The sequence below is a fragment of the Camelina sativa genome, chromosome 9, assembly GCF_000633955.1.
Source record: "Camelina sativa cultivar DH55 chromosome 9, Cs, whole genome shotgun sequence".
Lineage (NCBI taxonomy): Eukaryota > Viridiplantae > Streptophyta > Magnoliopsida > Brassicales > Brassicaceae > Camelina > Camelina sativa.
This window is the reverse complement of record NC_025693.1, coordinates 1,815,628-1,827,356: the sequence shown is the minus strand read 5'-3', so window position 1 is coordinate 1,827,356 and position 11,729 is coordinate 1,815,628. Positions and strand designations below refer to the sequence as shown.

General features: G+C 35.0%; 1 protein-coding gene, 1 non-coding gene and 1 pseudogene across 2 annotated transcripts; 2 read left to right on the top strand and 1 right to left on the bottom strand.

Annotated features, from left to right (window-relative positions):
- Positions 4,446-4,518, top strand: TRNAA-AGC. Its single transcript has one exon. It is a non-coding gene; the product is annotated as a tRNA-Ala (tRNA).
- The window catches only part of LOC104710200, a 7,335-nt pseudogene continuing 3,836 nt past the window's right edge, over positions 8,231-11,729 (top strand).
- Positions 9,244-11,715, bottom strand: LOC109126634 (leucine-rich repeat extensin-like protein 5). Its single transcript, XM_019230363.1, has one exon. The coding sequence runs from the start codon at positions 11,691-11,693 to the stop codon at positions 10,974-10,976; it is 720 nt and encodes a 239-aa protein (XP_019085908.1). The 5' UTR covers positions 11,694-11,715; the 3' UTR covers positions 9,244-10,973.

The following is an 11,729-nucleotide window of genomic DNA, read 5'->3' as shown; positions in this document are numbered from 1 at the left end:
GTGGTTCTTGTTTTATTTACTTTTTGTTTCTTCTAGGTTGTTAGATAAAACTCCATTATTGCTTGGCTTGACTTGCATCGTTCTGATCACTTCTTATCTGCTAGCATAACAACCATTTGGATTGATAACTCTTTGTACTACAACTGCATAGGGAATTGATACCCTGGGTGAAAATCCTGTTATCAACAAGTAAAACAGAAGCCTGAGCTTTAAAAGTGAGAAGTTCTCTCTTATTTTTTTCCAAAAATCAATATATCTTTACAACAAAGAAAAACATGAGCTTATATAGGTTCAATTTATAAATCATTATCATAAATACAAAATAAATCTAATTAATTACATAAATCAATCAAAAATAATTTTTACATATTTTATCAATCATCACTGATGGAGATTGGTTCTTTGTATCTAGACACTTTCTTGATATAGCCATGAATTGATTTTTGCCTATAAACTTCTTTATAATTTGATCTTGATTTTAATTGAACCAACTCTTGATGAGTCATGGATATTTCTAGGATTGCATCATTAAAATGATACAGTCCAAAATAGGGGTGAGTCGATAGCTGGTCTAAGGACCTCTCTAACTAACTCGGATAGGATAGGTGCGTCGGTCGATGCAAGTGCGAGGATGGCGCGTAAAACTTAGGGTTTTCATGTTATGTCGAGCATGCGTCGGTCGATGCAGTATGAGTGTTGATCGATGCAAGTGCATCTAGCATCGGTCGATGCATCCCCATCTGGTGTCGGTCGATGCAGAGTCCTGGTTTGTTATTGTTGATTGTTGATTGTTGTTTGATGGTTAGAGATGTCTCTATTGCTTGTGTGTATAGCCCAATAGATGGGAGGATTGCCTTACTGAGTGTCTATAAAATACTCATGCATTGCAATTTGTGTTTGTGGTGAAGGTAAAGGCAAAGTGTAACCGTGGAATCAAGGCAATGAAGAGGAGGATGTTCTAGTGGTTTGCTTGGTTGTCTGGCTTCTGTTAGGTTGCTAGAGTTGAGTCCTAGAATGTTGTTTAGGATTGATGGTTCTATGGTTTATGATTTGGAATTAATGTTGGTTATTGGATTATTATTGGTTATTTTATTGGATATTGATATTGGTTATTCCGTTGTTGAATGTGATTGTGGTTAGGTGGCTAGTGGGTATGGGACCATCAGTTGTAGTTTATTTATTATATTATACTCCCTATGTTTCAAAATGTAAGTTGTTTTGCTTGAATGCACACATATTAAGATAATTTTTGCTTTTTGTAATTTCTAAAAAAACTCATGATTTTGTCTCACCATTCAATTTATAAATCATTATCATAAATGCAAAATAAATCTAATTAATTACATAAATCAATCAAGAATAAATTTGAGAGATTTATCAGTCATCAGTGATGGAGATTGGTTATTTGTATCTAGACACTTTCTTGATATAGCCATGAATTGATTTTCTCCTATAAACTTCTTTATTATGTGATCTTGATTTTAATTGAACCAAATCTTGATGAGTCATGGATAATTCTAGGATTGCATCACTAAAATGATACAGTCCAAAATAGGGGTGAGTCGATAGCTGGTCTAAGGACCTCTCTAACTAACTCGGATAGGATGGAGATGAATGATGGATCGGAGTTCGCCCTAAACTCGGTGGAGCCATCAAGAGAATTGTCATATGAGCCTATGCAGCAGGGAAGAGGTTCAACTCGCCTAGATCAGTGAGGCGCTCGCTCATGAGTCTCTAAAGTAGGCTCCTCGGATTTCTCAAAAACAGAAGCACTCTCCTTATTCTGCTTGTCCAGGTTATCGACTTTGATCGTGAGAGACGTTATCTTGTCGTTAAGATCCTTATATATATTATCCACCTTCAAATTTATGTCGTTTGCAAATGCTTGGTGGTTGGCTTCAATTTCTCGCATCATATCCTCCAAGTTAGGACTTTGATTCGTCGGGGTTGGATTAGGAAATCCTCTTTGAAAATCTTGAAAGTTGGTGAATGTGGCTCTTTGTCCAAAATTGCCACAGCTGAATTCATGTTCACGATCCTTGAAGTTTTGACTGTAAAATCTTCCTTGGTAGTTACTCCGAGCTCCAATATAATTCAGCTCTTTGACCGTGTTGTTCCTTTTTTTGAATAAGCTTAACCACCAAACTCATCGTTTCTTGAAGTTGTCTAATATTCGAAGCTTGAATTGAATCTTTCTCTATGTCTGAAGGGCTTTAGCGGTAGTTGTTATCACTCACAGAAGATTGCAAATTAAAATCTGAGCATCCTCAATCGTCTTTGTAGCAAAATTACCATTACTTGCTACGTCTAGAGATAACTGGTTTATAGGGTCAACACCTTCATAAAATTTGTTCATCAAGCCATCATCCGTAAAACTGTGATGAATGCAGTCCCTCTCATATGCTCTGAAGCGCTCCCAAGCTTCAAAGAATGATTCAGACTTTTCTTGTTTAAAGATCAAACCCGAAAGAACCGCTCACATCACAGTAGTAGTAGCATAAAGGCCGTAAGTCGGGTAGCTCACCTAAAGTTTAACAATCAAATCTCACAGAATCACATTTCATTTTCTTTTTAAAAGATATATAAACTCTAAAACACAATCAAATCTCCTAAAAACTCACTTAAATCTTCCAAAATCCTAAAATGTTAAAATCCTACCAAATCCTTTAAAATCTAAGGTGAATACCCCTCCAAAAGAGTTGATTCTTTTTGTTATGTTTTGCATAAATTTCTCATTTCTAAATCCACGAGAAATTATAATAAGAAAAAAAAACCACCATTAATTGGTTGAATATCAGCCATTATTTTAATTATCATTAAGAGCTAAAGTTAATGATATAAATGTCATTCTTAACTATTCTATTTTTCGCAAATAAGGATATTACTATAAAATTATTATACTTATGTTTGTTTCTCTTTTTTATGCTATTACTACCCCTACCAATATTTATATCATTAATTGGCTCTTAATCTTGATTTTTCCCCTTACTTTCACATGGGGACACTTATGTAGTTTCAGATGAAGATAAATCGGATGATGAAGATGATTATTTTTTTGAGTCTGTTTGTGTAATATGTGACAATGGTGGCGAGCTTTTGTAGAGAGAAAGTGGATGCAGTTGCCAACAATGTCCTCTATAATATATGAAAAAAAAATATTTTATATAATAATGTTAAATTTCCATAAAATCTAATGTTATTTCATTATCTTTTGACATATGTCATTTAAGTTTTAAGAGATGGTATGACATGTGAGTGCATATTTTATTTGTTACAAACACATATACAAATATTTTACTTATGTTTTGTTTATATTTTGCATATATTTTACATATATTTTGCTTATTATTTTTTTTTTTTTTAAATTATTTTAAAAATATATATGTAGATATTACGTAAATACAAAACCTTATCAGTGAAATTAGTTGGAAACCATTTGAGGAAATTTCTCTATAAAGAAAGGATGATATTAGATACTAATTATGTAAATTAATTATAATATATATTTTAGGAATATTCAACAACATGGAGTTTGTTCTCTTCACCCACTCTTTTGAAAAATGGTTGCCTTAACAAGATTTTATTGTGAATAATAACTATATCTATTGAACATTTCAAAAAACCAAAAAAATAACTAATTTGCTGTCATATATAAACAATCAAACCTACCATTTATATTTATATAGAATTTAGTGTAAACTATACTCAATATAAGTATCAAACAATCAAATCATGTATATATATAGACACAAGTCAATAAAAATATATAAAGAATTAAAGATACATCATTCACACGTATCGCGTGGACAACCATCTAATATATAATATAATTAAGTTATACAGATGATGGTATATTAGATTTACACCCAAAAATAAAAATGATGAAATTTATTTGTTTCAGTTTCTCTTAATTAATAAGGAGAAGACTCTAAATTTTGGGGGTTATCAAGGATTATAAATCAAGGTAGTTAAATATAAATATTTAGATTTTTCAATTTTGTTTAAATGATTAAGTAAAGATAGTTTCCTATAATTTAGTACTTATCTCCTCATTCTTAACTTGTAAATTGACATTGTGTATGAGCCAAGATAGATACTTAGTAAATTTACGACACAATTCACTGCAGATATACCAAAAGAGGCATAACTAAACTAGTTGCTGCTTATAAAAGTTTATGGTGACGCAACAACTAGAGACTGGGATCTCTTTGTTCCTCAAGTTTTGATGTTTTATATGATTGAATAGTTTAAGAAGTTCACTTAAATCAAACTAGAAGAAACAGATGTACCCATTCTGAAAACCACCAATTGAGAACTTATAATTTTTGTATATTTTCTGCAGATAAATCAGACATTGATTTTGCAAATTGTGCATAAGACTCTATATTAGGTATGAACTTTTCTATAGTATCTATAGGTTAAACATGTTAACTACAAACGTCGATGGGGATGTAGCTCAGATGGTAGAGCGCTCGCTTAGCATGCGAGAGGTACGGGGATCGATGCCCCGCATCTCCATATTGTTTTGGTTATTTTCCTACTTTTTCCAGTATGTGGCTTTAGCGTAATAAAATCCCAATTATATAGAAATACAGTAAATAACTATTGATTAGACTATATTATATGATTGGATTCCTTGAACACAATTATTATACACAGGATAAATTATTGTATCACTGCCATCTATTAGATTTTAAATCTTCAAAAATACTAGCTAGATTTAATCTAATTTTCTAAGCATTAAACAGCGATTTCGTGAATTAGATTTTAGCAAAATTTCTAAACAATAAATGAAAATTCAAATTAATAAAGATAGATTATCAATATATGGCATTCAATTTTAAGGATGTTGCATTTTTTTAGTCAAATCCGAGCTCAAAAATGGAGTATTTTAAGATTAAATTAATTATTTGTTAATATTCGCAAGTTTTCTTACCTGTAATTTCCAAAAAAAAATATGAATAAAACCTAAAAATAATGCGCATAATGAAATAAAAAATAGATCATAAACCCTCTTCATCAATTGCAATGACATACATAGTCAAGTATTCTTCCTCCTCCTGCAAACCTATTCACTTCGGGAGATCTTCATCAATTGCAGCAACATAGTCTTCCTCTTTCATATATAACAATAGTCGATACTAAAGCTGTGGAAAATAATTTTTTTAGCTGTAGAAAATGATCACTAACTTCTTCACTACTATCAGACTCTGAACTCTCATATTTCTCACTCTCACTATTATCAGAGCTAGAGCTATGGACCTCCTCTGAAGAGATGTCATAGTAGGAGAGCTTGGGACTATCAGGTCCATAACTCTGAAAATCACAATAAATTACCAATCCTTTTAAGTGATCAACCAAACAAATAGTAAAAACATGGATTACATTTTATCTGGAACTACTTGATTAAGACACTGTGAACACAAAATATTATCAACATTCTAACATACTCAACCGCCACATCCACCCAAAAGGTATAATCTGCTTGAGTGATTGATTCTTTTCCGTCCGGCGAGAAGCTATGAACTCCATATTTTTGTTGTATTATTAGATTTTAAATTTTCAAAAATACTAGAATTAATCTATTTTCTCTAATAACATCACAATTAATCTATTTATTTGAATTCATTTGTAAGCATTAAATAGCAATTTCTTGAATTAGATTTTAGCAAAATTTATAAGTAATAAATGGAAATTCAAATTAATAAAGATAAAAATCAGGCGGCTACGGATAAATTATTGTGGGAGGAGGCCAAGTCTTACTCAGTGAATTATCTGGTTCCTCCGTCTTTTACGGAGGACAGGGGTACCTCTCCCCGATGTCAAGTTGATGGTTCTTGGAAAGGTAGACCCCTACCAGGGTTTGGGCTGGTGGTGCTGCAATGGAGAGCTTACTACAATCTTGTTGGGAGCACGAAGTCATCGTCGGAGTTTTTCTCCTCTACATGCAGAATTACAAGCGTTGATCTGGGCTATGGAGTCTTTACTGGTGGCTGGAGTCGATTGTCAGGCTTTTGAGACAGATAGCGTAGAACTAATGGCGATGGTGCAGACGCCGGAAGACTGGCCGGCTTTTTCTAATCTGCTGGAGGATTTCTCAATGCTTCGCAGTTCCTTTCCCTCCTTCACCCTCACCAGGATTCCTCGAGACGACAATGTCAGGGCCAATTGCCTAGCTCGATCGTCACGATCTCTACCTTCAGATTCTACCTTTGTAAACTCTTATCCTCCTGTTTGGGCAACCAATCATGGAGTTCTCTTTTAATTTTAATTTTTATAGTTTGGTTGAAAAAAAAAAAAAAAAAAGATAATTCATCAATATATACATCATTGACATTCAATTTTAAGAATCCTAGTAGTATTAATTGGGAAGTGCAATTTTGAATACAATCTGAAAAAGTGTAGATAATAACATTATCATGCCAATGGAATCTATATTAACATTTTTGAAGTACATTTTGGTTTATGCCCTTTAAGTTTTACTTATTAAATTTTTTTTTTACAACATTAACCCCTAAAACAATTCCATAAATAACATTGCACAGAAACTCAAATACTAAACTTTCTTAAATTGACCAACATTTGTTACATTTATTGCCAAAAAATCTTAACAACATCTATACATTCTGATTTTTCCAAAAACAACTCTACCCATTAAAGTTTTAACTCATTAAATCTCCAAAACTGTTTTTATGGATGCTAGAATCTCTCAAATTTAAATAATATACAACAGATTTTTCATAACAAAAGTTTACAATCTCCATAATTATATTAATATTAATAAATTTCCTAAACCGGAAATCTAATTATAAAATATCACATTAAATATGTTGAAAGACCCCCATATAATTTGGTTTATTTTTTATTTTTTGAGGAATTACCAAAAAAATTTAAATTCTATTGATTATCATAAACTATATATATTGACATGGAAAAATTATAAACTATAGAAATATGCTAATTAGGTAAAACAATTAACATAATTAAACTTGATAAAAAAAACTTATTTTGATCAACTTTTTTACGCAAAAACTTATTTTGATTTTGGTGAGACGGGTTGGCATTAATACCATATAGGGAGTTAAGTAGAATTATTATTTTTTTAAACACTTTTAGATGTGTACCAGGAGATAAATGTATTACTAGACTATACATATACCACACGGGTTAAAACCTTGAAAACACTACAAAAATCTTATACTTTGAATATTTATATCAAATACCTGTAAAATTTTATATTTTTAAATTAATAAAACAATAATAAAATAACAAATAAATACAATATAAATTTAAATTTTTAAAATTAAAAATATTATCCTGCGGTATACCGCGAGTTAAATCCTAGTGAATTATGATATTTATAATAGACGAGGAGTTTAATGTAAAATATTAAAAACTATATGATGAGATGATTTAAAATAATGTTCAACACGTGTACGGTATCCATCTAGTTTTGCATTTATTTAGTTATATCTGAATTCAGAAATGAACATTTTAAAGATAATATATTAGCAGGTCAAGAAGACAATGAATTTTCAATATATCAACAGATTACCGATTATAGATAAATATGTTAGAAAATATATTAATAATTAGTATAGTTGTAAAAAAAAATTTATTATTTTATGTAAATGAAGAAACATTTTCATACAATTGGAAACCTTAGATAGCCAAATTAATATGATTTTTTGTATAACTAAGTTAATTTTGTAAATAGCCTATTATTAAAAAAACTTTTATTACAATAAATACACTATATAAACAAGTATGTTTATCCATTTACAATAAATAAATACTGAATCATATTATCATGTAAATAATAATTATAATAATAAAAAGACCTAGAGAAAAAATTACACAAACTACTTTTTGAAACAGAGTAAACTAGCTGTATATAATTTTTTAATTTTCAGCTTATCTGTATTTGTTTTTGAGATTTTTTGTCAACCAAGCTTAGCTGTATATAAAGTTAAAACAATGACTTTCTACATTAAGATGTAGTATTAAATTTATCATAGTACAGTACTGTGAAAAATAGTATATAGACCATAGTTTATTTGCCACTTGAACTATGTGACCCAATAAACAATCACGACTAGATCATATACTATTATGAAATAAACGTTAAACAAATTACAAATAGGAGTTGTTAAAGCCTATACAAAAACGTCAAAACTATGTAAGTGTACGTATGTATGTATGTTTATATACATATATGTAGGGGCAAGAAGGATAACAATATCCCAAAAACAATCTTCGATTTGAGCAGCCATGGACTCGGTCGGAGAATTTCACAAGGGAGAAATCCATGGGAAACCATATCTCCTATACCAAAACGTTATAAAGCCACAAATACACATCCCAAACTCCTCCGAGAAAAACCCATTACCAATCAAATACGAAAGAGACTTCATGGAACAAGCAGTCAATGATTCCGGCGACAACCTCCCTCATCCACCTCTTTTTATATGCCCTTTACTACGATTCGAATTAACAGTAAGGATCGAGACTGAAATATGGGATGAAGATGAAGATGAAGATGGCGGTCCAAGACCTGATATTATGAAGCTCAAGATTTCCCATCTCCTTGGTGAAAATTTGATGTATCTTTATGAGAATCATGACATATTCCCTCTGTTTTGGTGCAACAATAAGGAAGCTGATCATCAAGGGAAGGATTGCGAGATTTGCGGATCCCAAAAGGTCGGCACAGACTACTATTACTGTGTCAAGTGTGATCAAAGGTACCACAAAGAATGTGTTGAGTCTCCACTTGAGATCAATTATCCTTCCCACCCCAAACATTCTCTCCAACTTTATTATTCTATGAAAACATCTATGCATTGCATCTTGTGCACAAAAAAAGCAGATCGTATCATTTACTATTGTGCTCTTTGTGACATTTATATGCATCCGCTTTGTGCTCATGCGGCAATACCTTTTTTAATAGACCAACCAAAAAGGCATGACCATACCCTCACCCTTTTCCCTAGACAAGCTTCCTTGACCTGCAATGTTTGCGGTTTGGTAGATAAACTTCATCTCACTTACGTCTGTCGTTCTATATGCGATTTCGTAGTCCATACAGATTGTATCCATATCCCACAAACCATAAGAATATCTCGTCATTTCCACCGTGTATCTTTCACGTCTTCTTCTCTTCCATCAGGAAAGTGGTGTTGTGGAGTTTGCCGCCGAGAGATTGACAGTGATTATGGTGCATACACTTGCAATGTGTGTAATGGCTATGCAGTTCACACAAGATGTGCATTGCGTAAGGATATATTATTAGAATAGGAATACATATATGTATTCGTATTCTAATATGTTTGATTAGGTCTAATCCAATCGATGATCGGTATCATTGTATTGACAAGATTATATATGAGTCGATGTACAATATAGCCGTTGGGGCTATTAACTAAGCTTCCTTATATACACAGAAGAATATATGTATTCCTATTCTAATATCCTCCCGCAGTCGAAACGTGATGAGGATGAACCTTGAGACTGGACTTGAAATCACGGAACAGAGATGTAGGTAGACCTTTGGTGAAGATGTCTGCATACTGATGGGAGGATGGGACATGGAAGACACGAACCTGGCCCATGGCAACACGTTCACGGACAAACAAGATGTCTAACTCTATATGCTTGGTGCGTTGGTGTTGGACCGGATTGGTAGAGAGGTAGACGGCGCTTATATTATCACAGTATACTAGTGTCGCCGTGTTGAGAGGAAAATGAAGTTCAAGGAGAAGGTTACGTATCCATATTGTTTCGGCCACAACATTTGCGACACCGCGATACTCGGCCTCAGCACTAGAGCGAGAGACAGTGGGTTGGCGCTTGGAGGACCAGAAGATTAGGTTGTCACCAAGAAAAACGGCAAAGCTAGAGGTGGAGCGGCGTGTATTAGGACAACCAGCCCAGTCAGCGTCGGTATAGGCAGTAAGTGTCGTTGTCTTGGAGCGAGTGATGTGTAGCCCTTCAGAGATGGTTCCTTTGAGATAGCGGAGGATGCGTTTCATGGCGGTGAAGTGGGGCTCACGAGGGTCATGCATGTAGAGACAAATTTGTTGGACAACATATGCGATATCCGGCCTAGTGAAGGTGAGATATTGGAGAGCGCCGGCAAGACTACGGTACAATGACGGATCAGCAACAGGAGCTCCGACTTCAGCGTGGAGTTTGGCGGAGGTGTCAACCGGAGTTGTGACCGGTTTACAGTTGGACATGTTTGCACGATGGATGATATCAGCCGCATAGTTGTGTTGGTTGAGAAATAGACCATTGTTGTCCCTGCGAACCGCAATGCCAAGAAAATAGTGAAGTAGACCAAGATCAGTCATTAAAAATTCAGATTTAAGAGAGGAGAGAATGGACCTGAGAAGAGCCGAGGAAGAAGCAGTGAGGATGATATCATCGACGTATAAGAGAAGATAGGCAAGTTCAGTGCCTTGGCGATAAACAAAGAGAGACGCATCACACTTGCTGTTGTGGAAGCCAATCTTGGTAGCATATTGTGAAAATCTATGAAACCATGCCCTTGGAGATTGTTTGAGACCGTATAACGACTTCTTGAGAAGGCACACATGATCTGGTTTGTCGGGATCAACAAAGCCCGGCGGTTGGTGCATGTAAACGGTTTCCTCAAGGTCGCCGTGAAGGAATGCGTTCTTAACATCAAGTTGGTGGAGAGGCCAGTCACGTGCAACAGCCAGGTCAAGAACAGTACGGATTGTCGTTGGTTTAATGACGGGACTGAAGGTCTCCTCACAATCAACACCTACTTGTTGCGATTTGCCGTTTGCGACCAACCGAGCTTTGTAGCGAGATAAAGTGCCATCTGCATTAAATTTATGACTAAACAACCACATAGAACGCACAATGTTAGTATTCACAGGACGGGGAACAAGATCCCATGTACCAGCAGATTTTTGAGCCGTATACTCGGATGACATTGCCCCATTCTAGTTAGGGTCACGAGCTGCTTGAACATGAGAACGAGGAAGAGGAGAAATGTGGGTAGTGTGAAGAGAAAGAATGCGCTTTGGTTTGATAATACCACTTTGACTCCTTGTGCGGATACGAGGAGGGGCTGGAGGTGGAGGAGGTTGTTGAACAGTTGATGGTGGTAGCACCGGAGGAGAAGTAGGCTCCGGTGGTGACGGAGGCTCCAGTGGTGACGGAGGCACCGGTGGAGATGGAGGCACCGGAGGAGGAGGTTGTGTTGGTGATAACGGAGGTGAGGGTGGAGACGGCGGTATCAGAGGTGAAGGAGGCGCTAGAGGAGGAGATGGGGAATCGACAGGCAGTGGTGGTGAAGGAGGTAGAGGAAGAGAGATAGGAGGGAGATAAGAGGTAGGAGGAGACGGTAATGGAGAAGCCGACCGTACGGACGAAAACGGGAAAGTGGTCTCGTCGAAGACGACGTGGCGAGAAATAATAATACGATGAGTAGCAAGATCAAGACACCGATAACCACGGTGATTAGTGGGATACCCGAGAAAAACGCACCGTGTGGAACGAGGAGATAGCTTGTTCGAAGTCGTAGGAAGAAGGTTGGGATAACACAAACACCCAAACACCCGAAGATGATCATAAGAGGAAGGTTTGTTGAAGAGGCGAGTGAAGGGAATCTGATTTGCAATGGTCGTCGAGGGAAGGAGATTAAAGAGGTGAGCTGCCATATGTAAAGCTTCAACCCAGTAAGTGTTGGGCATGTG

Coding starts and splice junctions, on each gene's coding strand:
- LOC109126634 (XM_019230363.1), bottom strand. CDS start 11,693: ATGGCAGCTCACCTCTTTAATCTCCTTCCCTCGACGACCATTGCAAAT.